Raw genomic sequence first — 27,492 nt, forward strand, 5'->3', positions numbered from 1 at the left:
GAACAGTTTAGCTAACTACACCCTCCGTTTGTGGGTTTTTGTAAAGTCTTTGCAGTGCTCAGGGAACTCCTTGAGTTCACTTATTTTAGGTGGTACATGATTTAAAAAGAAAACTTGCTCTTGCAGAGCTGAGTGGTATGAGCAAGCTCCTCCCTTTTCTGTGTTAGCACTGGGACTACTTTAGCTGCTTGTCATCAGCTGTGATTCATCTCACTGCCTGCTAGAATATCTCAGCAGTCTTCAGCTGTAGAATCAGATGCTATATTAAGACAGTAATTTGGGTCCGTGGCCTTTTTCTTGAAGGTCCCCTTCTTTCAGCTGTAACCAGCTTACCACTCTCCAAGCTACCTCTTATCATCATAGCTGTAGACAACTTCTCCCCTCAGTTTATAATGAAGAGAAGGGAGCTGTCCTGGTTCACATATGTGTTCTTGTATTTCTCTTAACAGCACATCTCAGCCTGTAGCCTACAGACACTTTGGCTCTAAAACCTTAAATTGATTGCTTTGGGCTAAAACACACCAGTGAGAAATTAGCTCACTTGGGCTGACAAAAAGGATGGTGTAAATTATGCTTAAATATGACTTGACTCAAGCAGTTTTGCAAGCATAACCTTGTGTGTGAGAGGATTTTTTTTTTCTAAATGGGTAGCAAGGACTGTAGCCTAGGTGCAGCTTTTCAGAGGCAATTAATTTTGTACAGGAGGAGAACCAGATTGAGAAAATCTAATGATGTGCAAATGCTGGTGGAGAAGGAATTTGCCCATATTTCTATGGCATTAAATACTAAATGCTCAAGTAGGCCAGGCTGGTAAGAACCAGTTTTATGTAAGATGGATAAGCATAGTGAGAGAAAGTGTGTTGGAATGCCACAGAAAACGTTGACCCTTAACTGGTTAAATGGCCCATATTTCCTATGCTTAGGCTGAGGTAACAGTGCATTTGCCGAAGACTAAGCCTTTTGTGGGTTAACCTTGACTGGCTGCCCCATGCCCTCTGAACTGTTCTCTTACACCTTCTCCTCTGCAGGCCAGGAAGGAAGAAAGATGTAGAAGCTGGTGAGTGGAGACAGGGAGATTACTCATTCATTACCAAATTAGGTAAAACAAACTGGCCTTGGAGAAAACCTCACTTAAATTATTGTCAATTAAAGCAGAATAGCAACAAACAAAGAGAAAAATAAAATTCTCTTCCCCTAACCTCCTTTTGTTTCCCAGGCTAAGCATCACTGCTCCTTCCCCACAATGGTGCAGAAAGATCAGGGATGGTCAGTCAAGGGTCACATCATGATCAGTCCAGCACGGGATTCCTCCCATGAGATGGTCTTTCATGCTCCAACGTGGTTCCTCCTCTTGATGGGCTGCAGTCCTTTAGGAACAGGTTGGGTTTCCCATGGGCCACAGTTCTTGCCAGAAAACCTGCTCCTCTGGGGGCTCTCCATGGTTGTTTGCTTCAGGGCTCATCCCTCTGCTCTACTAGTGGGGTACCCTACAGGCAGTGGTGTGGATATCTGCTCCAAAGTGCTCAGCAGTAGGTTGCAGAAGGGAGGGTCTGCTTCATCATGGTCTAAAGATTTAACTGCTAAATAGCAGTAGCACAGTAGTAAGTTACTAATGTTAAGAGTGTTAGTGTATCAGTAATGGATGTGTTCCCTTGTACAGACTCATAGGCTGCAGGGGATCTCCCCCGGTGCCTGAGCACCTCCTGTTCCTCCTTTACCAGCCTGGCTGTCTTCAGGACTGATCTTATCTGTTTTTTCCCTCTGTTATCTCTATCACAGTTGATGCACAGCATCTCTTTACCCTTTGATAAATACATCAGAGAGGAGGCACCGGCTTGACTGATGGGTTCAGCTGTGTCCAGGGGTGGGTTTGTTGGAGCTGTCTGTACTCATCACAGAGGCAGCTCCTGGGCTTTACTCAGAGGCCACCCCTGGAGCCCACTTGCCACCTAAACCAAATACACCTCTTCTCAAAACAACAGGCAGATGTCACTTAAAGGTAATTTTTAACTTGGCAGCTTTATGGCTTCATTCTGTGAAACAGGCCACTGGGGTATGATGTGGCAAACTAAGAGTCTTCCTCGGGTGATTCCTTAGAGAGATTTCTTTCTCTGAAACAAGTTACTCAAATTCTGGTAGCTCACTGTCAATGGCTTGAAGTCAGAAATAGTTATTTTCCACAGGAGTAACTTCAAGTAAAGTTGAATACATTTGTCTTTTAATTACAGGTAAAACAGCAGTGAAATTTAAATACAAAATTAGCACGTAAGGTTTGCATAGAGATAATTACTACTAAAGAAGTACAAACTTCTAAAATTTCACGACTAAAAAGATGTAACTGCTGAACAACAGTAGCACAGTAGTAAGCTGCTAATAACAAGAATGTTAGTATATCAGTAATGGATGTGTTTACTCGTACAGATCCAAAACCTGAACAGCAGAAAGCTGATCAGGGTGGGCTTGGTTTGTATCATTACCACAGAACCACAGAAAAATATTAACTTGAAGCACAGTTTTTATTTCTTTGAACATAGAATAAGCAGATTTTTAATAATAAAAAAGCTTTAAGTATCCCCTTATAACAATAATGGATTTTGATGTCAGATCACAACAGGCTTGTAGGTGTGAGACATAAACTGTAACCAGTAGCTACAATGCAGACTAAGCTTAATGCTGAGACTCCTGAACTGGATTTCTCTCCTATTACTTCAATATTAGCTTCAACTCTTAAATGGAAATTCACGCTGCATTCGCTAAAATCTCCAGCTTTCCAAGTGATACTTACAATTATTGCACTTGTACTGGTTGTACTGGCTTAGTAAAGCCATTCTAAAACAAGATTAATATTTGTACATTTTAAAGCACTTGATATTATCTACAAAGGAAATAAAGATGATAGAGCTACAATTCATTTCAACTTAATTCTGAATATTCTTAGTTTTCAGAGTTTGAATGGATATGCATTTAGTATCTACACTACAAAAGCAACAGATCCTGTAACCACCCTATGATGACTAGTTTGGTCCATGTGAGTAATCAAGTGATGTTATAAAAAATAAACTAGTTTATTTCTTTTATAAAATGAGTAATGTTGCATTTTTGTTCAGATTGCACAGTACAAACAAACTAATATCTACATTAATACTGTTACAGGTAGTTATTACATAGGGACAGCAGCTAGAAAAAATAAGTACCTCAAAGCAACAGACTTCTGCAGCCAGCTTTCCATAAGATTGTATGAAAGTTAAATATGTCTTAGATACAAGTATGCATATTATAAAATGTTTGAAAAATGTTTAAGTGTGAGCTGTTAAACTAGTTTTCCATAGCAAGAGTATATGATGATTATTTACATTTTAAAAATCCATTTTTCAGAAAAGAATTTACAATGAAATAAATAACCTTCAGCAATCCCTTAAACCCAACTACAAGATCTGTAAGTGGCGGTAAAAAACAGGAAAGCCACCTTGTGTCAATGTTAGGTCAGTAAAGTATGCCTCATACAGAAAGAAGTGCAACTCTGCTTTAACTTTACTAAGTAATCTAGAAACATGCACAATACATACCGGTACCTTCAAACGTGGTACAGCCTTGAGTATTTGTACAAGAATATTCACAAAAACATACAATATATTTTACAGTCCTTTAATACAAAATATCAGTATCAAACCAATCTGAACTGCATTGATCAGACATCTCTTAGGCAGGCAAGCTGCAAAGGATAAGAGTTTTAAAATCTAATCCCCTCTTTGCCTTTTAAACTCAAGCAAGAGATAAGTAGTTGCTTCAGAATGTTTTAATAATGAACCTGTCTTCCATATGTATGCACTGTCTCTCAACACTATTAAGTATCAAAACCTAAAGCTGCAGTTTGAAGATTGCATGAAAAAAAGAATAATCTTGCCTCCTCTTGAAAGTAGTAGATGAAACTGCTGCTTAGTTATCCCCAACAAAGGTTAAAAAAATTTAAAAAAAAAAGTACAAACCAAAACAGGGAAGCACACTAAGAGCTGGTTTGCTTCCTTTCACACCCTGATGCTTGGGAAGTTGTTCATCTTCCATTTAAGACACAGTACAGTCATAACTGCCTTCTTGGAATGAATCCTCATCCTCTGTGCTAGACTTGTCCTCTTCATGCCTGCTTGCATTGCTGTTCCCAGCATCACTCTGAGGACTGGTGCCATGGCTAGATGAATTCCTGCTTTCTTCAGCTCTGGGGTTCATTTGTTCAGTAACCTTGGAAGAATTCACTGGCTGAAAAGCTTCAGGCTGTACTTGTTCTTCTGTTATTTCACTTAGCTTCTGAATCTGTGGTTTGATGATATTTAGAAATGGCTTGTACCCAGGGCTAGGAAAATAATGATATAGAACACCATGAGTACCTTAAAAAATAGTATGCTTGAAAAACAAATTTTCTTGGGAGATGTTTAATAGAAACGAGTATCTTCTATAACACTTCTTGTACAGAAACTCCAATAAAAGCTGGGGAGTTCATTTTTTCGGGCTTGATTTGTTTATTTATTTGTTTTTTCCCTAATTTGATCACAACTGCATTAAGTGACTGTCCTGAAATTTTCTGCAAAAGTGCTTTAAAACTAATTGTTTCAACTAGGGCTGAGACGTCGGAATTATTTTTTAGATAGCTAATTATATACGACTGAAATGAAATTGAAGGAGGAAAATAATACTTACCAGTCTGTGGAAGCCCATTTGTCAACAGCATATAAGCCAGTCTTGATATTCTGACAGATTTCTCGATCAGTATCAGAGGACTGCATTATACTGAAAACCTGGTTGATCACTGAAGATTCTCTGAGGATAAGGCCTATGATAACACACCAATCCAGGCATCCTGCTTCCATGAAGATATGCAGTAAGTACCTACACGGAAAAACAGTCGACTTAATTCTTTTTCCACGCTGAAGACAAAATTCCAGAGTTACTCTGTGGACAGTATTTCCTTCCTGTAATGCTGCACAGTTGTCATTCTGAGTTTCAAAGGCAGAGATGACACCACTTACCGCAGCTGGACCTGTGACTTGTGTGGCCCTTTGCTAGCCAGTTCCAGGGAGATATGTTCAAGCTCTGACTGAGTTAAGCTTAGGCTGGAGAAATTTTCATCCACCATGGTCCAGTCACCATCCACCATAGAACTTGTTTCAGTCAGGTCTGTTGCTGAACCAATGCTGCATTCGTCACCTATCAAAAACACTCAGAAACATAAGGGAAAAATAAACTACTTACTTTAGTAAGACTCAGAATTTCTGAACTACTTCCTATAGAAACTGACAAATTACACAGCCAGGCTTCGCTGCACGTCACAGGGCTAAGAAGTTACTTCAGGCACACTGTCCATGTCATCACAGCATTCTAATCACACTATATACTACAACTATTACTTCAAGAATGCAGTAGTTTATCTATAAACCAAAAATAATTCTGGAGAATAACATCAATAAGAGATCCTAAAGATGTGTTGCCAGTCAGATTAGGAACACAGGACTCTGTGTCTACTACTAATTGTAGGACTGTGGAATGTAAGAGGCTAAGTCTGCAGGAAGCGTTGCAGTCTGTTTAGAGATCCTGCTTTCTTAACCTTAAACTGTGCTAAAAATGAAGATGCAGTAGCAAACTCTTTTCTTCATACAAACCCCCAAAGATTCTGTATGCTTACTAATGTAAATATCTACCTTCACTAATTACAAATCCACGCATAAACAGTAATGGCAAAGCTGAAACCATTCTACTGGTGAGTCATAAGGGCTCCCACCCTGCAGATTTAGACACATCTAAAATAGATGCATCTTTTCTGTGGAAAATGTTTAGAAACTCAGAAAGTTGCTTTACTAGCTTCTCACCCATGCATACCACTGCTAAATTAGTCATTTGTGAAATGATTATTACAATTATTACAACTACAATTATTACAATTCATCTCACAACATTATAAAGACTATATAATTAAGTTCCACTATAGAAATACACTGCTTTAAAATGTGTAGCAAAGTCCGCTGAACAAAAAGGTCTTCATCCAACTGAGAAAAAAAATATTAAGTAATTGTTTGCAGAAACAGTAGTAGTAGTGTAGTAGTGTAGTAGTGGCAGCCAGCAGTACAAGTAACAACAGGACAAATAAATTTTCCCCATTTAAATTAAGCTCTTTCTGACAGTTCTACATCAAATTTACTTAAACCTAATGCATTCTTGCAGTCACCAGAAATAACAAACAAGAGAAACAGAAGTGAAAATAGAATGGATAGTGCCCAAGCAATGGGAGAAAACCATACTCAATCATTTTTAAAGCCTGTCTTGTAGACACTGTTGAAAATATTGGTCTATGCTTGAGAAAACAGAGCAAAAAGAGATAAATGGTCAGACACATTTCCTGTCTCTGGTCAGAAAAAATGCATAGAGAATAATTTCCCCTTTGTATTTTTGTAAGCTGATAGTACATCTGAGCTTTAAGAAGAGTGATTTAAACACAGCCACAGGAAAAAAGAAAATCATATGGGACTACAATTTCATCAACTTTTTCAATAAAGAATGTATCTGACATATTTGTAAATAAATATATTTCTAAAGAAATTCCAAAGCACAAAGTTTGTGAATTAGAACAGTGCCAACCTATGCAAGAGGCCAACTAATGTGAGAGACTAAAAACTTTAACACTTCTCCCAACCAGACTGCAAAAATACTGCATTTCATGGTACCAAACACATACAAGAGCTTCCACAAACGATGAATTTCATATTCTACTTGAGGTACTTAAAGGTGTATGACATGGGCGAAGCCTTTCTGTGTAAAAATTTCAGTTCACTTTTCAACAAGTTTTGTTGGGTTTTTTTTCCCCTGAACTACAGTTCTCAGCAGTGGAGAAGCAACAATACAGCAGTGGCATGCAAGTATCAAAATGTAAGTGTATACTCCCAAGTGCATTTTCCAATTAACAGACAGAAGGAAGAGTGACTAACCTTTACTTAGCAAAGGAGAGAGGAATGCATCTTGCATGTGTGGCCCATGGGATGAAACTGTGTCAATCTCCCTCTGAGAGGAGCTCACAGTGCCAAGCCAGCTGCGACTTCGAGGTGTGTTTGAAACCCCTGTGTCCATTTCCATGTTTACAAAAGTGTCTGCAGACTGAGATTTTAGCAGCTGCTCCCCCACGGCTGAAAAACAAAAACCCAGGAAAAAAAATCATATGCAGCCATCAAAAATGAAATTTGGAAAATTATCTCCAGGCATTTCCAGAAGGTAAAGCCTTCCTGAATCCTGCTGACAGACCACCGAAAGCAATGGAATTCAGCAAGTTTAGGTATTACAAGAATTCCTGATCAGCTTTTTCTGTCAGCACTGGCATAGCAGAAATATCAGCTGCTAAATGTTAGGATCAATAGAACTAAATAATGGTGCTGCTACTGTCAAAAAGGCAAAAACTTGGCAGCTAGTATCAACTTTTCCCTATGAAAATAAATGAGTGAACTGAGAGATTAATAACACAATGGAGGTTCACGGCAAGTCCTCAAAATACTTACCCTTACAGCAAGCCAATTTCAAATATGAGAAACAATAGTTTTAAAATGTAATTAAAACATTTTCTAAAGACTATATAAGAATGTTGATTTTAGTAATTTTCTGTAGCAGACTCTACATCAATGAGCAATACCTTTTGTTGATACTCAACAGTTTGTGAGGTGCACCTGAGAAAGCAAGAAAGCTCAGCAGAAACAGAAGTGTAATCAAACTGCACAGCAGGTGCTTTCTATGCTAAACAGAATCACTTCAGAAAACACACTCTGTGGGAGAAAGCTGTACAGGTGGCAAGCCTCAGCCAGTTCTGTGCTTGGCTGAACTGAGGAAGGACAGATTCAGACTGATGGGTGTAGGACTGCAGGGGGGAAACCAAGGTCAAATCAACTCTGCTGTTAAAGCACCTGTCTTGTACTTTCCATTCTTGAAAGGTGAATTGATGGATGAAGCTGGTATGACTGGGAATGGCCAGAGGAAATCCTTATGCAGCTTCTTCAAAGCAAACACAAAATCCTCCACACGGGCAGCTCTGGCTCTCTCCTTGCACAGCCATCCAATCAACTCAAAGCCCAACTGTGCAGCAAAGCAGCCAAGGTCTTTCAGCTTGATCTCCTCCAGCAGACGCCGAGCGTGCCGCCAGAGCATCATGTCAATGTACATATTCTCAGCACAGTCACTGTCTTTACTCCACCTGTGAGCAGACCAGAAAACAGTGACATTAAGACTGAAAAAAATGCAGGTCTTACATGGGGAAAAAAGACAAAACCAGGATCACATTAAATCCAGGGTCAGTGCTGCTTCTGAACATGTGTACTGATTAATATGAACTCTGTATACAGCAGCCTAAGAGGGATCCACTCCAAGGTGTAAAAAGGCTTTATTTACAGCTTGGCAACACACTGCTACATCAAGATGTGCAGAGTATCACACTGCAATGTATACTACCATGCTGCAGTACTGTAAGCTGTTCAAGATGTATTTTTCAGCAAAAACAGACCCTTCAAATATAAGGCATGTGGTCTCATTAGCTATTTAAATTACTGCATATGCACTCAGTGGACTCAGAGGCTTTTAGTCAGCAACATCCATCTAAGTGTGCCTGTGTATGTATAAACACACACACACACACACACACACATATATTTACATGTGTGAGAATATGTTCTCCCAAAAACCTAAGAGAGGCAAAGACATTACAAAAAAATTTCTGCATGGAAAAAACAAATGCAGAGGGGTGTGGAGGGAGACTGAGACAAATCTAAGTGTCTCATATAATGTACTTCTGTAACTTAAACTGGTAAGAGAGTTAGTATGTTACCTAACAAAGTGGGGAAAGAGAGGACATTACTACCAGTTACCTTTTTCCAGATGGGCCAGAGGGCATACTCATTGTTTTTGTCAAATTGAATTTGCTGTGGAGATTCTCTGCTGATTGGGATAAACTAATGCTGCGATGTCTGAAGAATTCAAAGCCACTACTTGAACTAGGTTCCTAAAAGCAAGAAAACCCAAACACACAGTCAGAGGAGCAAACAAGCTATATTAAAAACAAGATTAATCATACAAGGTTTGATGCACAGTATTTACTATTCCCATCACAAACCTGAGTTGTTGGTGTAGCTGGGGGTGTCTCTGTTTCTCCAGAGCCAATGGCTTTAAGAAATCTGATCATATGACGACACAGATCCCACTTTCCCTGCTCTAAGGCAGTATTAAATAGGAGAGTAGCATGTTGTCTGCTGACTGCTGGAACTTCCATGTTCTGCAAGCAACAAAGCATAATTAAGTCACCTGCTTTTGCCAATGAGCAACCAAAGTCCTACTAATCCAAGCCACATACTGTGACATTCAAGTATACTGGAGATTAGAAGAATCAAATTTCAAGCCATTATTTTCCTCTTTATAACAGTAAACTTACTACTTGCATTGCATAATACTCCCCCCTCCCTTCGTAGCAGGACATTATCTCAGCAGAAAACCATTAAAAACAAAATTTTGTTTAGCATGCTTAAATTTGGCACTACAACATTAGTAAATACCACTTCTCTTGCAGTCTATGAGGTACCATTACCTGTAGGATAATAAGGTAAGAGGCAGCTGTGTCCAAATCCTGGGCCATTAAGCACTCTTCAAATAAGTCTTTCGGGTTTCCAACAGCAGCAAAAAGGTAATTCCACAGGGCATACTCTGTCTTCCTAGCACAATGAACAACTGTCTGCAGGAAGAGGGGGAACTCTGTAATGAACTTTGCCACAGTGGGAAGCAGAGGGTCGGGAATGGGTTCCCGCGAGGTAGCTTCTTCTTCCAGCACTTCATGAAGCATCAGTTCCAGTACGTGAGGGAAGTATGGTAGTGTGGCACAGGAGTGGGCCAAAAGCAAGGCTTGTTCACCGAGGTTCCTAACCAAGAGCTGGCGTAAAATGTGATGGAGGTAGATCTGTGAAGTTCTCTCAACAATGGAGAAAGGAAAGAGAACCTCTAAGTGTTCTCTAGCACTGGTTTGAGTGTATAAACAGTCATAGAGCACAGTGTCATTAACAGCACCAAGAACCAAGGCATCTTCAAACAGAACAGCCAGTGGGTATATGTTGATGTGAAAAGGCAGCATGATCCGTCTTGACAGGAAGGAATGTGGTTTTCGGTGATCTCTGGGAAACAGGGGGAGCCAGACTTTCATACCTGCCCCACCACAGCTGAGCCACAGAGCCTCCAACAAGTGGCGTTTCTGCTTGTTGATCCTGCAAGTAGTCCATACATTTTCAACAGACTGTGCTAGGACAACTGGAGCACAAAAGGGCAGCTATAAAAAAAAAGATATTCATTATTCCTTTTTTTTTTTTTTTTTTTTTTAAGCCTCTTCACAAGAACTTTTCTCTCTTTTCTCTCTTCAAAAACATTGTTCCAGCAAAAGAGAAACAAATCTACCTACTCCCCTAAATGCACCCTAGCACCTAGAAAAACACCACTTATTACTTACATTTATTTAATTATTTTAGCCTACTTATGTTTAGCCAGGAACTCAAAAATGTCAGAATGAGGGAGAAAAATAAAGCCTGTTCTATGCTTCTTCAGTTAGATCAAGAACTAGCAAAATTATTACAATCAGGAAATTTGCTAGTTTGATTGGGTTGCAAACAACCCAGCCTTCATCCAAACTTTTTAGACTTCACTCTCCTGAACTGTTTCATTTAAAAACTGAAAAGTTCAACCACTCATTTCTATCGTTACTGCTCTTAGGAACTTTGTAAACATACCGTGAAAAAAATAATAATCTTCATAAACACATGGAACAGTTCTATATAGACTGGATTTTCTGTCACTAGTGCATACCAAATTTTGCCCTTGACCTTTATGCTTAAAACTTGTATCTCTCAATGCAATGTAAATAGCAAATACCTTACTTATACAGTCACACTATTACAAAGTAACATTTCAAAGATTTTTGGAGAAAAAAAATAATCACAAAGTAGTGATTTTCTTCCTGCAAACAATTAAGCCTGGAAGTGTAGTCAACACCTTGCATTACAGACCTATTTTCTTTATGCCTGGAACACTCCTACCTTCTTCAGTCACTTGACAACATCTTTGAAGCCATACACAATATATCAAGTTTATTTACTCACATGCTTCCTTTGATTAGGATTATTATCCTTATCTCGTATCTGCGGTCCAGATCGGTCCCTTTGCAACATGATGAGTTGGCCTGCTAAGTTTAGCATAATACTTTCAGCTTCACAAGCCTGAGGATAAAAGAGTGTTGTGCAAATTAATCAGGCTTTTTGAATGCATCATTATACCTACAACCACAAGACAAACCAAAATTAGAAGAGTAAATTAACTAACCTGCCATACAGAGATGACTTAACAACCAAGTTCAGTGCAGGACTCAGAAAAAGCAAGTTGTACCTATATCTACCTATAGATAGATTAATTTATGTGTGAAAAGGTAAATTCTCAAGGGTTTCTTTTTCACTAGACTTGTTCCATGTGTTTATTTGATACCAACTTTTTCCAACTACGCCTCTTGACATGGATAAATCACCAATACTTTAAAAAAAAGAAAGCTCTATGGACTAACACTGGCACACATGCCAAAAAGAGTTGAACCAAATGAGTTCAGCCACACTTGTACAGTTAACTTTTAGAAGCTGCAGTTAAAGAAAAATGTTTCCAGTTAGGTATATCAAGAACGTATAGTGTTCTCTCTAAAGTTTCATTTCAGAACTGTTTTGTGTTATTTTCAATCCAAATTACTGGAGCCAATGTTGTGTATGAAGCTTGGTTTTAAAATATATGGGTAGAGAGCTTGTGTGATAAATTTCTGCATTAGGGGTTAAGGTCACTAACAGGAAACAGCAATGAAAAGTCTGACACACTGCTAAGTCAGACAAATTACTTTGTCTACAGTGCACTGTCACAGTGAGTGCCAACACCAATGTTGGTTTTTTTTGACCAGGAGGATTGGCAAAGTTTGGCTCTATGGGCTTTTAATCATAAAGAAAAGGAGTTGTATTTGTTCAGTCTAGAAAAGAGAAGGCTTTGGGGAGACCCTATAGCAGCCTTCCAAGAAGTGAAGAGGGTAAACAGGAAAGATGGGGAAGGACTTTTTAGAAGGGCATTTAGTGATAGGACCAGGACTAATGGTTTTAAACTGGAAGAAGGTAGATTTTAGTGATTCTATGATTCTACTGTATGACTCTATTATTCAGTTTGAAGCCAAGTTCAAAATATTACCAGCGCTCTAAAAAGTTTCAGTAGCTTTTTCTCAACATTAGATAACACCTTCAGGTCAGATAGTTCAGGAACAAGGATACTGGACTAGAAGAGAACAAGCATGTTGCCTTTCATGCCTTTGTCTTAAGACCATATTATAGTCCTTGGACACATGATCAGCTCTGTGGGATACTAAACTGGAATTAACTGAAGCACAAACCTCCAGATACTACATCTCTGATACTGCTTTTGTATCTGTCAGTGGCTTTTTTGTGTGGAGAAAAGTATTCACCTGCCTCACTGATTGTACAACTTCTGAACTATCTTAGGGTAGCCCTTCTGTTGAGAAAATACACTTCATATTGCAGCTGCTCAGTCAAGCTTACCTTGTTTACAAGACAGACAACAAAAATCCAAGTTTTGCACTGTGCTTTCAGTGTCCTAAATAATCCGAAATTAAGACAGGGCTTCACCTTTTCACCTTAGTCACTGTTTGTCTTTTGACCTCCTGAAATAACTAGTGGGGAGATTATTTTAGTGTAGTGTGAGATTGACTAGGAGAAATCTTATAAGGCCACATGCTCTCTTTTCCATTTTTCTGTTTATTCTTTGACTAATGGGCCAGTTGCTGCAAGAAAGGCACTTCCTAATGCCATGGATTGCTCCCGTGTTCAGCTTCTAATACACAACTAAGAAAGTGACCCTTGACTTAAATCAGTTGAATCTGTTCTACAAAATTTGACCCCAAACTTTACAAGATTACAAGAGAGAGATGTTATGAATCAGAAGTAAGAGGCTTGGACTTTATTTCCACATGTCGTGCCATCAATTCACACATCAAATGTCTATATAACAAACATCAGAAAAAACATATTCTGTATTTTACCACATAAAAGAACTCCTAGTTTATAATTAATTTATGAGTCAGGTAACATTTGAGGACTTTGCTAACAAATACAGGCACCAATTCGTTTACATTTTGAGCACTATAGATTTGTTACCTGCTGAGGCATCTTCAAGGTGATGCCAGTCTCTGTCCTCACTGATGTCAGTGTAACAGACACAACCAGAAAAGGATGAGGAATGTACCGAGACATGGACACTTCTTGAAGAACTTGGATACTGGCAGTAGGGTTAAGACTGAAAGGAAATATGACCATATTTAGCAATTTTACAATGGCATTTAGGATAAAATTAGTATCTTGAAGTAAGCTTAAACAATTTAACCTTAGCAAAAACTTCTCTATAGACCAAAATTATTTTCCTTTAATCAGGAATCCCACATGACCACATGTATATTTAGACTTTATTTTGAGAGTTTTGTGGACTGAGTGAATAGAAGACATCACAGATACTTCAGAATAAGATTCTATTCACCCTTCAGTAAGACAGTTTCAGGGTTTGGATCTTTGTTAGGGTTTTCTTTGAAAAACACTGAAAATATTTTCCTCTGAAGTGGGTTAACAGCTTGATTTCTGCTAAAAAAAACAGGTCTCTTCTTGCTGAAACCAAGATGTCATAATGGTAAGAAACTAAGGACTTCATGAAACTACCTGAGAACCCTTTTTGCCTCCTTACGTTGACAAATCTTAACTATCTGAAAGTATCTGGGTTTTGTGTTGCTGTATCTTTTGCAGCAAATCAGGTCCCCACACCGATGCCTCTGACCCAACTTCTTATCCCTTCATCTTTGCCACTCTGTCACCACTCTCACCAATTTGAACTTCTTCTGCTATAAATGTTTTTTATTAAAATATTCAAATACGTGGGTGCCTTTTCGTAATTTTTTTTGCTATTTACATTTAGTTTTCAAGTGCCTATCAGCTAAGCATGCTTGTAGACAGCTGGAAACACACATATCTCAGTCACTACCTCCACACCTAACACGGGTATCTGCATACACACAAGTGACAACACTGATGAACTATCACACACAGATGCAGACCACACTCCTCTGTCTTTTAAAAACCTGACTCTACAAGCTACCATACAACTTATATACCTTAAGAACTTACTCTGAACGAGAGCAGATTTACAAGTGAATTACGCAGATGCATTTAAAACTGACAACTCACCCTTCAGGCCTTCTCTCAATACTGTAAAGGCAAATGGAACAGTCTGCTCTGAACAATATCACAATGTCCCGGAAGACACTCAGGAGTAAGGTGTCTGCTTGCACTTTGGTGATGTGTGCAAATGCATTGTCAAGGTTAGATGTTCGCAGGTAGATTCTCAGCTACAAAGAAAAGGAGTAGTTTGGATGCAATTTCTCTTTACTGACAAACTAACACTAACTCCACATTCAATTATTTTCTATTTTGTGGGATGGCTGTAAGGCTTTCTAGAATTACTGGGACTTCGTTTTGCCAGATGTTTTATCCATTGTACTATATGATTACATCCAAAGTGGTTAAAGAACAGCATGGCAAAATCTGAAGTACTGAACTAAGTAAGGCAGCAGATTAATGCATTAATAACTAATGAATGAAGATTCATTAGTTTTAAGAAACAAAAAGTAATCAAAGCTCTTCTTTGTAATGTAATTTAAAACCTTACAAAAGTGTCCAAAAATACTGTGACTTGGTACCTCTAAAAAGGTTTCATACTAACACAGAAAGGTGTCACAACATTTTCAGAACAATTAGTACATAAATGTTAGTCAGCAGAAAATAGTTTAAGCAGCAATATTCAACTTTTCTCCAAAGAATACTTACATTTTAACAAAGAATTTATGAACATGACCAAAAAGCCACCTGTGTATCAAGCTTTTCATATTTGCTATACTACTGTAGAACAGATCAGATATTCTGAACAGGATTTATCTACTTTGAAGAAAAATACATCACCTCCTCCTGATGATCATTTAAATTATAGCACGCAAGAACAATGAAGTCATTCCACCATGCTAAGCCACCTGTTACTGTCATATTTTGCTCCTGAAAAAAAGCAAACAAATTACATCTATGTATGTATTTTTACACATACACACACACACACACACAATTTCTATGGGTTATTTCTGAAAGCCATATGTGATCTCTATATAAACTTATATAAGCTTAAGTGGCAATAAAATCTACATATACAAAGCTTTTATTGTTTAGGAAACCCCAAAGTACTAAAGAATAGTCTGCAAAGGACAAATTACAAAATACAGCTCCACAGTTCCTTGTACTACTGGCAACCATGAACTCTCCCAAATTAGCTTTCTGCTTCTGGCCAGAATTTACAAGCCTAGCATCTAAAGTTACATCTTACACAAACTCAGATAAGACGTACGGTAGTAAGTGTCTGACTACATGCACTCAGATTTGGAAACCTCTTTAATAATCAGACACAAAGTATTGTGCTAAAGCCACAATGTGTTCCACTGATTTTATGGAAAACACATGCAAAATCAGCATCCCTAATCCCAAATGTGTCTATGCTACCAAAAAATTTTTCCTCAAGAGTTACATTTCTACAAGTAGAACCTCTGAGTATACCTGGGTAAAATACCGTAACATCTTACCTGTGTAATGTTTCCAAACAGCTTCCACTTTTTGGTGAGTAAAGAATAATGTGCAAAACCAAATTTGCCAACAACAGCTACATTCTGTCCAAGCTTGTCAATAGCTGAAAACTGTCCCAAGAGAAACAAACAAACAAACAAAACAGAACCTGTAAAATATCTTCACATTTCTGCTTTACTGTCCAGCATAAATTCTTTCTGTAACATAAAGCAATGCCAGAGCTCATCCAACCCTAAGGGACAGCTATAAAACCCCAATACTTTTAAAGAAGAAAAACAATAATTGTTAAATATTGCTAAAATAACTCACCCTTATAGGCCAGTTGCTCTCTAAGTATGTACTATGAATCTAAAAAAAAAAACAAAAAACGTAGTGACTTATTATAATTTTCTAAAGGAACTTGTACAATGTCCATGCTTATCCAAAACAGTGGCTTGAAGATTTTTAATCTAGGGATTTCTTTTTTAAATACAAGTACTCTATGCCTCCCCCCCTGCCATCCCAAAATGTACTGAAGCCTAAATGTTATCCTGTTTTTAACACAAGAATTACAGAAATGCATGTCACAATGTCTAATAGCTAGCACTACATTACAGATTCATAGCTAAAATTTGCTCTTCTGCCCCACAGGTAATTCTCTTTCATCAGAACCTTTCACTGGAACACTGATGTTTTGATAAACACAGCATTCAGTAGGGACTTCCAGTGCTGGAATGAAATTTCTAATCCCATCAGAAATGCACAGCAGCACATCCCAAAGCCTTGTCACACCAGCACTTGGGAGAGATACGACAAATTATATCTTGACCATGGATTCTTATGCCACATGATACTAATCTGGGTTCAAACTCCAGTCCTTGGTGTGATGCAAGGCAGGCAGGTGCTCTCACTACCCATCCACTGACTGTTCTCAGGGGTAACTAACACAATAAATGTGTTAGTTTTACTTACACACAGAATGGGGACTCCTGTGTTTTGAAACACAGCTACCCAGACTAGAGTTACAGATTAAAAGTAATTTAATTTTTCCTCTATATTATAGGGGAAATAGAATCTCTCATATTACTATCCCTAGAAATAATTTATTCATGTGCTCGATATTGCCAAGTTTTATTTACATGCTTGAATAGACACTATCTAAGAATGCTTGAATAGACACTAAGAATGCTTGAAAACACAGCTCAAGTCCAGAAGGTGTATTCATCAGCTGAAGATACTTAACACAATCCACATAAATAACAGAACAAATCGCAAGAGAACTTCTTGTGTATTCTCCCTTTCAAAGCATAAAACAAGTAATTTAGCTACTCCTTCTTGAAGTCAAAAAGATACTCAAATTTTTTTTGTTAGCTAGGATGAAAACTTAAATCCACAAAGATGAGATGGTGAACATTCCACTACCATTTGGCAATAAGAAGAAGTTGTACCAGGGGAAATCCAAGAGACAATGAAGAGGCAATGATCTCATATTAGAGGAAAAGGGTATGGCTGAGCATCATGTGATCAGCTGAAGATTTCAGTACTATAAATTCTCATAAGCACAGATAGGCAACCAGCAACAATTACCTGTACAACATGCCAATGCCTGTGTCCTAATAAAGTGCTTAAACCCTGAGCATCTAAACTTCCATCTGAAAATGGGCCTCTTTCCCTGGCAGGATTATGTTCTGAGTGTACTGAAGTATTTCTGGGATTCTGAGTCTGTGTTGCATCTCCACAGTTCAAATACAAGCGATCTTCTCCTTGAAGAAGGACTTGTTCTTGGTTACTCTACATTAAGAACAAAATCAAATAACAAAAAAGAAAATCAGCCTTGAATTCCATGTGCAGAAAACAAAGGAAGACCCATGATCAATACATGAACAAATTCTACATAAATAATCTGAAAAGTCAGTAATAAGGCAGTTCTCAGGTTTTGTGTCACTATGTACTAATAAGTTTTATGTTACAGTACTGCTTAACAATATTTTCAAACTACCATTCAAAAGCCTATTATATATATATATTTTCAAGGTAGCAGCCTAATGGCTGCAGAACAGACTTAAAACCAATTAAGAGTATAACTCAGAGGTAACCTGCAAACTGGAAATATGCTCTAAATAAGGATATATTTATCAACAAAAAACTTACCATACAAGGATTAACAGTGAGTGCGCTCTTGATGAAATGAAACTGCAGAATACCAAACTGGTGAGCTTGATTACTCCCATCTCTTTCAGGCTTCATGTTTGAAGAAGAATTCCCATCTATTACCCACAGATGATACCCTTCTGATCCCCAAGTCTGGATGTAAAAGAATAAGAATAATAAAGCCCCCAAACCAACACTACATATTCTAAGAAAGCAAGAACTGCAGAACTGTAACTTATCTTACAATAGACACAAGCCTGGTAAAAAAAGAACCAGTTTGGTGTTCTAAAATGTCTCATGGTTGGAATCTTAAGTAACTCACAGCAATAATATCTGCAAGGAACAGTAAGAATCTAGTTTTCTTTTTTTTTTTAAGTTAAAAAAAAAGTTGATTTAATGAAAAGTAACTATGTAAGACATCCACATAAGTAATGAAGACTGTCTAGTTTGCTGCTTAAAGCAACTAAGGAAAAAATCCACAAACAGAATCAGGTATGAAAAGACTTATGCCTAGAATTACATTGGTTGTTCATTACAATCAATGGTATCAGAATTTTAATCTTTGGGGTTTTCAAAAAGATACTGTAGATTTTACTGTCCTTGAAAATATATACATCCAGTTGGGATGCATGTTTTAAATCGCCAGTATTCATAACGACTAGGAGGTAAATAACTTAAATGTTTTTTAAGTATTGCACAAAATTCATCAGGGTTTGTCAAAGAAACCTTAACAACTGTGTTTCACGTTTATGAACACCTACTGATCTGACAGACCAGCAGGTTTTCATGTTAATTGGTTTGAATTCAGACAACAGCAGACAAGGGTGTCTTGAATTCACATCCCGTGTTAAGCTACTTTAACAGTCAAAGGTAAGACAGTTATTTTAGGGAAATAACTAAGTGTACAGTTAGAGTTCTTCTTTGTCCTATTGTACTCTTCTAATCTTACAGATTAAAAAAAAACAAACCATGAAAGAAAACCAGAAATGTTCATTCTTAGTATTAAAAACAAAGCCATGAAGTCATGCACACTTCATCATCATGCATGCACATAGATGGAAAAAGAATAAAATAATCAGCTGTCCCCTTTTTCCTCTTCCTACAATGCAACATTAGTATTAGGAAGTGTAGTAAAGACATATTACTCTGTAAAAGAGTAAAAAACCCAAACAAAGCCAGAGAAATTTTCTGAAAATGTGAAGAATTTTAAAAAGTATCAGCCATCCTATTACAGTATTTTAGATTCATATTTACCATAGAACTAATCTTCAGAGGGTCCTTTTTGGCACCATCAGATTGATACCTTAAAACCAGAACAGAACAAGTTTGAGTTTGGAAATAATTTCATCAAAATAAGAAATTATGTTCCTGTCTTTGTGTAGTCATATGGTTTTATATTGAACTTGACATAACACTATAAAGCCTGACTGATCCATGACGCTTCCACAAAGGCAATGCAACTGTCAAGATTGTCTAGCATAAACTGCATTGTAATTTCTGGATGTTATCACATGCTAAGCAAATACATACTGGCACTAAGGGAATTTTACTATTTGCCTGCAGAAACTTCCCCTTGCAGTAATTTGCTTTTATGACCAAAAACACCACTACAAAAAGAAAACAATGTATTTTATTTTATAGCCAAATGATCCCCTCCTCCTAAATATTATTCAATGACTCAAATATCTAAGGAAATGGGAAAAGATTAAAAAAAAACCCAAACTCTATTTTTGTGCATTAGTTTCTAATCAAATGTTTTTTCATTACAGAAATAAAGGTTTCTAAAAAACAATTTTATGTTTACATTTTGTCAAAGATACTCACGCAAAATCACCTCCTAAAGTACAGATAAGCTGAGCACCAAAAACACTCCATAAGGACAAGCCTCCACATTCCCAAGTCACCATTACAACACAGCAATCTGGTGACCACCGGATTAATTTAACGGGTCCTGTTTTGTTCCAAATATCTGTTCAGAAACAGACAGTAAAACACAAGGTGAAAAACATCATATGTTCTTCAACTCCTTTCACCGTAATAGTAGAAACTAAAATGTATGGACATAAATATTTCATTTTTCAATTAACTTCTTCACTACGCTCATCAAGCTTAGCATCTCAAAATGAATAAGCAGCAAATTAATTCATGTTTTCCTTCTAATAATTGTTTGATTTCATAGGGAACTAAAAATACATTAAAATAGGTCAGAAATACACTGTCCAATGACAGAACCATAGAACTGCAGACCTGGTAAGATGATTTTTAGGACAAAAGATTTTATATTTGTCCTTGAAACCTATTTGTTTGGCATTAAGCACAACTGTAAATCTGTTCTTTGCAGATTTTCTTTTAACAGACACACACAGTTTCAGGTGAGGATGTGATTTAGCCACTTCTTATGTTCCTCACTTTCAAGTCCACAGCAGTTGTTACTATTAAATGAAAAATTCCACTGAGCTTTTTGACACTGCAGTTCAGGCAAGGTGATGGATTATTAATTTTCTTCCTGAATCCTACATGTCAGTTATTTCAGGTTAATTCACACTTCTATTATATTAAGTATCAGTGTTGACAATAATCTCTAATTTTCTCAGGTAAGTAATGGAAAAGTAATCTCAACACTACATGTGGAAAATACCAAGATCTGCAGCATTTAAATGGGAGAATCAGAAGCACTGCTGCCTGTGAACTGCTAGCTCAGGTTTAGTAAAAAAAAAACAAAACATGTAGACAGTCACATATAAAACACATCCAAAAGTCAGTTAAAAGCAAAGCTAAAAGAAAAAAACTTGCAAAAGCTAATTACTACTAACCTGCAAGAGTAAATACTAATCCTATCAGTGATAATGCAAGCAACATAACTACCATGGACAAAAATATTCTTTAATACCCTAAAAACAGCTGGAAAATTCTAGCAATAAATGTAGCTCACCAGGATACTGTTTTGGTGTCAGCTCCAACTTATGAGAAAACTGCATGGCGCCAGTGGTGGTATCTATTGTATAAACCTGCACAGAGCCACTGGAAGAGATTACACAGGATTTAGACTGCAGACCATTTAGATTCCTCACCATTTTCAAGAGGTTAATAAAAACTGCTTTTTCTGATCAATACCAAATTTATCCAGAACAGAAACACTGTGTCAAGTAACACTCAAAAACTTTTATGTAACAAAATATGTTAAGACACTTGCCAGAAGGCAGTGGAGGACCCAAAATACCAGCAGACAACCATTTCTTTCCTCTTCCATGCTAACTTCTTGACAGAGCAGGCTATAACATCTCTAAAAAGAGTGATCATTTTAACTTTTACAGCTCTTGCAACACTTCTGCAACAAAACTTGGTAAGAAGAAACTAGTTCTTAAGCTTTATAATGAAATGATTTTTCCCTCATTGGCCCGGCCTTAAAAAAAAACTTACTTGGCACATCCAAATGCCATTAGCCTGTATTTGTTATTTACTGCCACACACGTTCCATCAACCACATCTTGTGCCCAGACACCATGGAGCTGCTGTAAAGAAAGGAATTTACAGAATTTTTTGTTAAATAGTGCTTTTATCACTAGTCAGCTACTGTGCATATGCTACCCATGTACGCCCTATTACAGAACTGCCAGCTGACCTTCATCACCTCAGGAAATGTCAAGATTAAGTGACATGGCTCAGATAAACAAGATCCAGTACATGTAAAACTGGTTTCATTGTTCTAACTACACTACAGAAAAAACTACAGAAAGATGCCAGAATGTAAAGAAACTGTTTATCAGTGCCCTGAATTATCAAAGCAAGTCAATACCTATAAAGCAATAATATATCTAATACTGCATCAAAAAATTAGTAGATTGTACTAAGGGTGAAGACAAAACAGGAAAGCAAGTTCCCATCAGCAACAGCTATTGTGAAGACAACAGATAATTGTGAAGTGTGTAAGGAGTTTGGGACAGATTACACAAAGCCTTCTGGGTTTTCGGTAAGTAAACTAAAGAGATCGAATGACAAAATGCAGTACCATTTGTAGCCTGAATTATGGGTAAGAAAGGAAAAGATTCCTCTAAAACAAATTCTGAAGTATGCTTGTCACTCTAAGAAAAGTTAGACTATCACAGCTAAAAACCAGAAAGAGCACTTAGAATAATTTGCCATAGCAGAAAACATTTCTTATAACTCCACTTATAACTAGCAGCAAGAAGTATGTCTCAGAGATAGCAAGAAGACCTCACGGCTATAATGACATTTTTAAACAATAAACAAATCAAAACAAAAATTCTGCTATCAATTACACTTTCCCAGACAGGTACTAGCCCTAGAACAATGCAGGGGAAATATGGCAGGAAATAGTCTTGTTCTTATGTTAGCTCTTTAAACACTTGCTAGATTTTAATGTCTGTGCAGCTGAACAGAATTTAAAGTAGAAAGCTAACTGAAATCCAAGAGACAAAGGAAAACTCATTTACTGAAGAATTGCTTGCTAGAAATACTGAAGAAAATATACCTCAGCAGTGAATCTACTTGACATTGGTGTAATAAAACCAACTCTGCCATCATTAAAAACAACAGCAAAACCGTCCAGGGTGGCACAGTATTCCATATCTCTGATGTAAACATCTTCAAAGCCCAAAAATGAACCTGCTGAGAAAACAGCAGTAATTTAAAAATAAGTGAACTGAGTGATACTGCATGTCAACAGACTTTTCTGTTGTTTACTTAATACTTCACAGAAAAAATATACAGGCTACATTGTTCACTTCTACAAAAGTCACATTTTTCCCATCTCTGCTTGAGAACAGGAATATTTCATAACAGATGGTATTTCACCAATAGTTAATTATCTTAAGCAATAAAGAAGCCCAAAACCTACCTCTAGAAGACTGCAGGTCCACAGAAAATGGAACTGTACATAGGTTGATGGCTTTCCTTCCATTGGTCATACCATCCCAGTGAACGAGATGGAGAAATCCATCGGCAGTAGCAACAAGTAGATCCTCTAACATGGACTGCAAACTAACAAATATATTTATCACTCCCTAAAAAACTGCATCTCACATCAAAGTCACAGAAAAATCAACTAATGTAACAAACACCTCTTGGATTAGCAACTATGTTGAGAAGTTACATTAAATTAATTACAACCTAATGCCTAAATCCTCTGGACAGTAAAAGGATCAAGCTGACAAAATAAAGTAGGTATCCCTACTTTTCCCCCGAAATCAAGAATTCATTAAAAGGTCTGTATAGTTACAGTAATTGTTTAACTGGTGTATGAACTACTGCAGATCATTTTTACAACTTTTGTATAAATGCAAGACATTGTTGCCAACAACCATTTATTAATCTATCTGAGTAAATTACAAATATTGCCTCACCTTCAGAGAATCCAAAATACTTTCCAACCTGTGGTCTAAGCTCATTGATGAAGCAGAAATCAGACTTCTCCTAAATCCTTCTCCAAATATCTCCAAAATTCTGAAAACTACTTTTAATCTGATTTCATGAAGACGATAATCTGACATCTCCCAGGAACATTTCTTCTAGCATGTACTGCATTTCTTCTAAAATACATTTTCTGAAGGGACCCTCTTCCCAAATTGCAATTCATTAGCTTTCCAGCCCATCCTAATGCTACGTGGTTTCAACAGCTTTTCACACACACTTGTTTAACATGGCCAAAGCTTATTTATAGGGAAGGCAATCGCCACAAAAAGAGGAAGAAGTAAACAAAAACATTTTCCAGTACAAAAAGGCACTCACTGCAGGCAGATGGAGAAATGCTGACACAGCAAGTTATGGTTTTAATCTTATGTACCTACATCTCCATAAAATCTCTGATCCACACTTTGAGCCCAAGGATAAACACATTTATAGTAACATAATGGAATATTGAACATATATGTGCTATATAATTCTATATGCCTGTCATAGTTTGAGTATGAGTAACTAAAGAAGGAGGGCTTTCAGACTCTGAGAGGGGCAGAGCACAGAAGGGTCTATTCTCCCCCATTTCCTGCCCATACATTGTGTATATATATTTCTATTGTTTTCATTATCCCTTACATTACTGCCTTTCCCCTGTGCTAGTAAATCTGTTTACAATTTTTTTTCATTTCCAACTACAAGTCTCCAGTATTTATTCCACTTTTATATTCCTCTGGGGGGGAGAGAGAGTAATAGAGAATAATTCTGTCCTTTGGTTTTTCATCCACCCAAACTGCTAGGCTGCCACAATGCCAAAAATATCAGTACAGTCAAGCAGAGAAAGAAAGATTTATCATCTACCAGAAGTCCTGGCTCACTGGGGACATCCCAGATGACTGGATGTTGGCGAATGTCACGCCAATCCACAAGAAGGGCCGGAAGGAAGACCCGGGAAACTACAGGCCTGTCAGCCTGACCTCAGTGCCTGGCAGGGTCATGGAACAGATCATCCTGGGGGCAATCACACAGCACCTGCAGGATGGACAGGGGATCAGACCCAGCCAGCATGGGTTTAGGAAGGGCAGGTCCTGTCTGACCAACCTGATCTCCTTTTATGATCAGGTGACCCGTCTGGTGGATGAGGGGAAGGCTGTGGATGTGGTCTATCTGGACTTCAGCAAGGCCTTCGACACCGTCTCCCACAGCATCCTCCTGAGAAAGCTGGCTGCCCACAGCTTGGACAAGCGTACTCTGCACTGGGTTAGGAACTGGCTGGAGGGCCGGGCCCAGAGAGTGGTGCTGAATGGGGCTGCTTCCAGTTGGCGGCCGGTCACCAGTGGTGTCCCCCAGGGATCAGTACTGGGCCCAGTCCTGTTCAATATCTTCATTGATGACTTGGATGAGGGGATTGAGTCCATCATCAGCAAGTTTGCCGATGACACCAAGCTGGGGAGAAGTGTTGATCAGCTGGAAGGCAGGAGGGCTCTGCAGAGGGACCTGGACAGACTGGAGAGATGGGCTGACTCCAATGGGATGAGCTTCAACAAGGCCAAGTGCCGGGTCCTCCACTTTGGCCACAACAACCCTATGCAGCGCTACAAGCTGGGGACAGAGTGGTTGGAGAGCAGCCAGGCAGAAAGGGACCTGGGAGTCTGGATTGACAGGAAGCTGAACATGAGCCAGCAGTGTGCCCAGGTGGCCAAGAAGGCCAATGGCATCCTGGCATGTATCAGAAACAGCGTCACCAGCAGGTCCAAGGAGGTGATTCTGCCCCTATACTCAGCCCTGGTAAGGCCACACCTTGAGTACTGTGTTCAGTTTTGGGCCCCTCAGTTCAAGAAGGATATTGAGGTCCTTGAACAGGTCCAAAGGAGGGCAACCAAGCTGGTGAAGGGACTCGAACACGGATCCTATGAGGAGAGGCTGAGGGAGCTGGGGCTGTTCAGCCTGAGGAAGAGGAGGCTCAGGGGAGACCTCATTGCTCTCTACAACTACCTGAAAGGAGGATGGAGCCAGGCAGGGGTTGGTCTCTTTTCCCAGGCAACTCTCAAAAAGACAAGAGGGCATGGTCTTAAATTGTGCCGGGGGAAGTTCAGATTGGCTATTAGAAAGAATTTTTTCACGGAAAGGGTGATCAGACATTGGAACGGGCTGCCTGGGGAGGTGGTGGACTCTTCGTCCCTGGAGACATTTAAAAAGCGACTCGATATGGCACTCAGTGCCATGGTCTAGTGACTGTGGCGGTAGCTGATCAAGGGTTGGACTCGATGATCTCTGAGGTCCCTTCCAACCCAGCCTATTCTATGATTCTATGATTCTATGATTCTATGATTCTATGATTCTATGATTCTATGATTCTATGATTTCTTAAACAGCAATTTACTTTTTCTCACCTCCTTAGTATAACTATTATTAACAACTATCAGTCCCTACTCTTAATGTCTAAAAATATACTAGAAGTTTCTTTTCCACCCAGTTTCCCCTTCATTTTTCAACAAGTAGCTGCTACATGCAGAAATATTCTTAAGACATGGTTAGTGAGAATACCTTGTGATAGGGGCTTGCAAGTCCAGCACTTTCTTCATTTCTAGATTTAATGAAGGAGCACATTGTTCTTCTTTATAATGCGGGGTTCCCTTCATATGTGGGCTTCCTCTGAAATCAAAGAAATACCACAGTTGAAACAAGATGTCCCTCAAAAGCAGTAAGAGTTAATACCTTACATTCCCAAGGGGTCTTCCCCCCTGTACATATGCAACAAACATTCAACCTGCCACAAATTTCAACTGAGATCGAGGACATATATGCGTATAAAAAGCATGCAAGCAAAACAAGAGAATGAACAGAGTGTAAACATAGGCTGTCTTAGTAATCCTAAGTTACATATATTAATGCAAATTCTTTTTCCGTAAAATTATATTCCACTATTTCAATTAAATGTGTTGAATTTTTAAGTATCTCCGATTCATTCTTCGCCAAACTGCACTACAGATAACAGACTGCAAAGCTTGCATGTTTCTCCAATTTCTTCTGCTATATCAAAGTTTATACTTTGATATAAAAGTATATCACAGTTTATACTACTAAGTCAACATACATAACCTAACAGTACACAGTACAGCACTAAGACTATATCACTCTATAGAAAATTAAAAATAAACCTATGACATACTAAAAAAGAGATGACTGAGCATTAATTCTCTTCCTTTAAATAATAAATCATAACAGGGTATCAACTTCCAGATGTAGAAAAGCTTCCAGTTTTTATTTTTATCATTTTAAATTTCACATGTAATTCTTTGATGAAATGCAGTTATTTTAAAACTCAACATGGCATCATTACAGATTCACTGTCTGTGTTATCAGATGTGCCATGTGTTTCATTAACTTTTTTTTTCCCAATGCAAACTGACATACAATTGTAAGCATTAACATGTAACCCTCCATGTCATGAGTATTATGCTAATAAACACAGTAAGCTACACATGAAACGGGCATTGCAGATGAGTTAGAGGTTGGTATAACTGCATTAGTCAGAAATAAAAGATACATACACAAATCTATGTAATCTCCACCTGGATTTTAAATGGCAAAACAGTTCCTTTATTTTAGGCCAGAGTAGCCACTGCAACTGCCTAAGACATGCCAGAAACCAAAGCAGCTGCAGTTTTAGGTAACACACAACAGGGATACCTCATTCTCTTTCCCATGTTGGGTATCTTAATTGGTGTTAAGTGCTTTAATTCTATTACCATTTTAGAGCAAATGACAAAATTAGTATTTTTTTAATCTTTGATGGATACTTCAGCTTTTCTTACACAGCAAGGACAAAAACATATGCTAGCTAACCTTCAATATTCTGGAGCTAGCAGACAGAAGTAACATCTTCCAAGAACAAAACCATGGTGCTTGTGAAGGATTATAGTGAAAAATGAGAAAAATTACTGCAAAACCTATCAATCTACTATCCACGGAGGGTAACTTGTATAAACGTCAGAATGACAGAACAATTAAGGTTGGAAAAGACCTCTAAGATCAAATCCAACCATCAACCCAGCACCACCAGACAACTAAACCATGTCCTCAAGTGCTGCTTAAATTATTAAAACGTTTGGTTTGCATTTCAAAGGAAAATTAATTATAAAATACAACAGTCTTAGGACAGAGCAGCCCTTCATTTAAGCTAGCTATGAGTTCG

The 27,492-nt window shown here is 38.0% G+C and overlaps 1 protein-coding gene across 3 annotated transcripts in view; it reads right to left on the bottom strand.

Moving 5' to 3' along the window:
• Window positions 1-2,196: 2,196 nt before the first annotated feature.
• Window positions 2,197-27,492, bottom strand: part of RIC1 (RIC1 homolog, RAB6A GEF complex partner 1) — a 45,994-nt gene continuing 20,698 nt past the window's right edge. The window contains exons 4-26 of one of the 3 annotated variants that reach the window (XM_030466732.1): window positions 25,842-25,949; window positions 22,741-22,883; window positions 22,375-22,508; window positions 21,303-21,394; window positions 20,815-20,903; window positions 19,707-19,851; window positions 19,137-19,185; window positions 17,883-18,035; window positions 17,319-17,522; window positions 16,062-16,100; window positions 15,752-15,862; window positions 15,087-15,176; window positions 14,316-14,476; window positions 13,242-13,380; window positions 11,151-11,267; window positions 9,599-10,327; window positions 9,131-9,289; window positions 8,886-9,019; window positions 7,932-8,218; window positions 6,972-7,166; window positions 5,022-5,199; window positions 4,693-4,881; window positions 2,197-4,348 (exon numbers count right to left, since the gene is read on the bottom strand). In XM_030466732.1, coding sequence (XP_030322592.1) covers window positions 4,063-4,348; window positions 4,693-4,881; window positions 5,022-5,199; window positions 6,972-7,166; window positions 7,932-8,218; window positions 8,886-9,019; window positions 9,131-9,289; window positions 9,599-10,327; window positions 11,151-11,267; window positions 13,242-13,380; window positions 14,316-14,476; window positions 15,087-15,176; window positions 15,752-15,862; window positions 16,062-16,100; window positions 17,319-17,522; window positions 17,883-18,035; window positions 19,137-19,185; window positions 19,707-19,851; window positions 20,815-20,903; window positions 21,303-21,394; window positions 22,375-22,508; window positions 22,741-22,883; window positions 25,842-25,949 — 3,931 coding nt within the window. In that variant the 3' untranslated portion in view covers window positions 2,197-4,062. Of the gene's footprint in view, window positions 4,349-4,692; window positions 4,882-5,021; window positions 5,200-6,971; window positions 7,167-7,931; window positions 8,219-8,885; window positions 9,020-9,130; window positions 9,290-9,598; window positions 10,328-11,150; window positions 11,268-13,241; window positions 13,381-14,315; window positions 14,477-15,086; window positions 15,177-15,751; window positions 15,863-16,061; window positions 16,101-17,318; window positions 17,523-17,882; window positions 18,036-19,136; window positions 19,186-19,706; window positions 19,852-20,814; window positions 20,904-21,302; window positions 21,395-22,374; window positions 22,512-22,740; window positions 22,884-25,841; window positions 25,950-27,492 lie in introns of all 3 variants that reach the window. The other 2 variants (XM_030466733.1, XM_008496225.2) reach the window with 2 other exon arrangements.

Source organism: Calypte anna, chromosome Z (assembly GCF_003957555.1).
Source record: "Calypte anna isolate BGI_N300 chromosome Z, bCalAnn1_v1.p, whole genome shotgun sequence".
Classification (NCBI taxonomy): domain Eukaryota; kingdom Metazoa; phylum Chordata; class Aves; order Apodiformes; family Trochilidae; genus Calypte; species Calypte anna.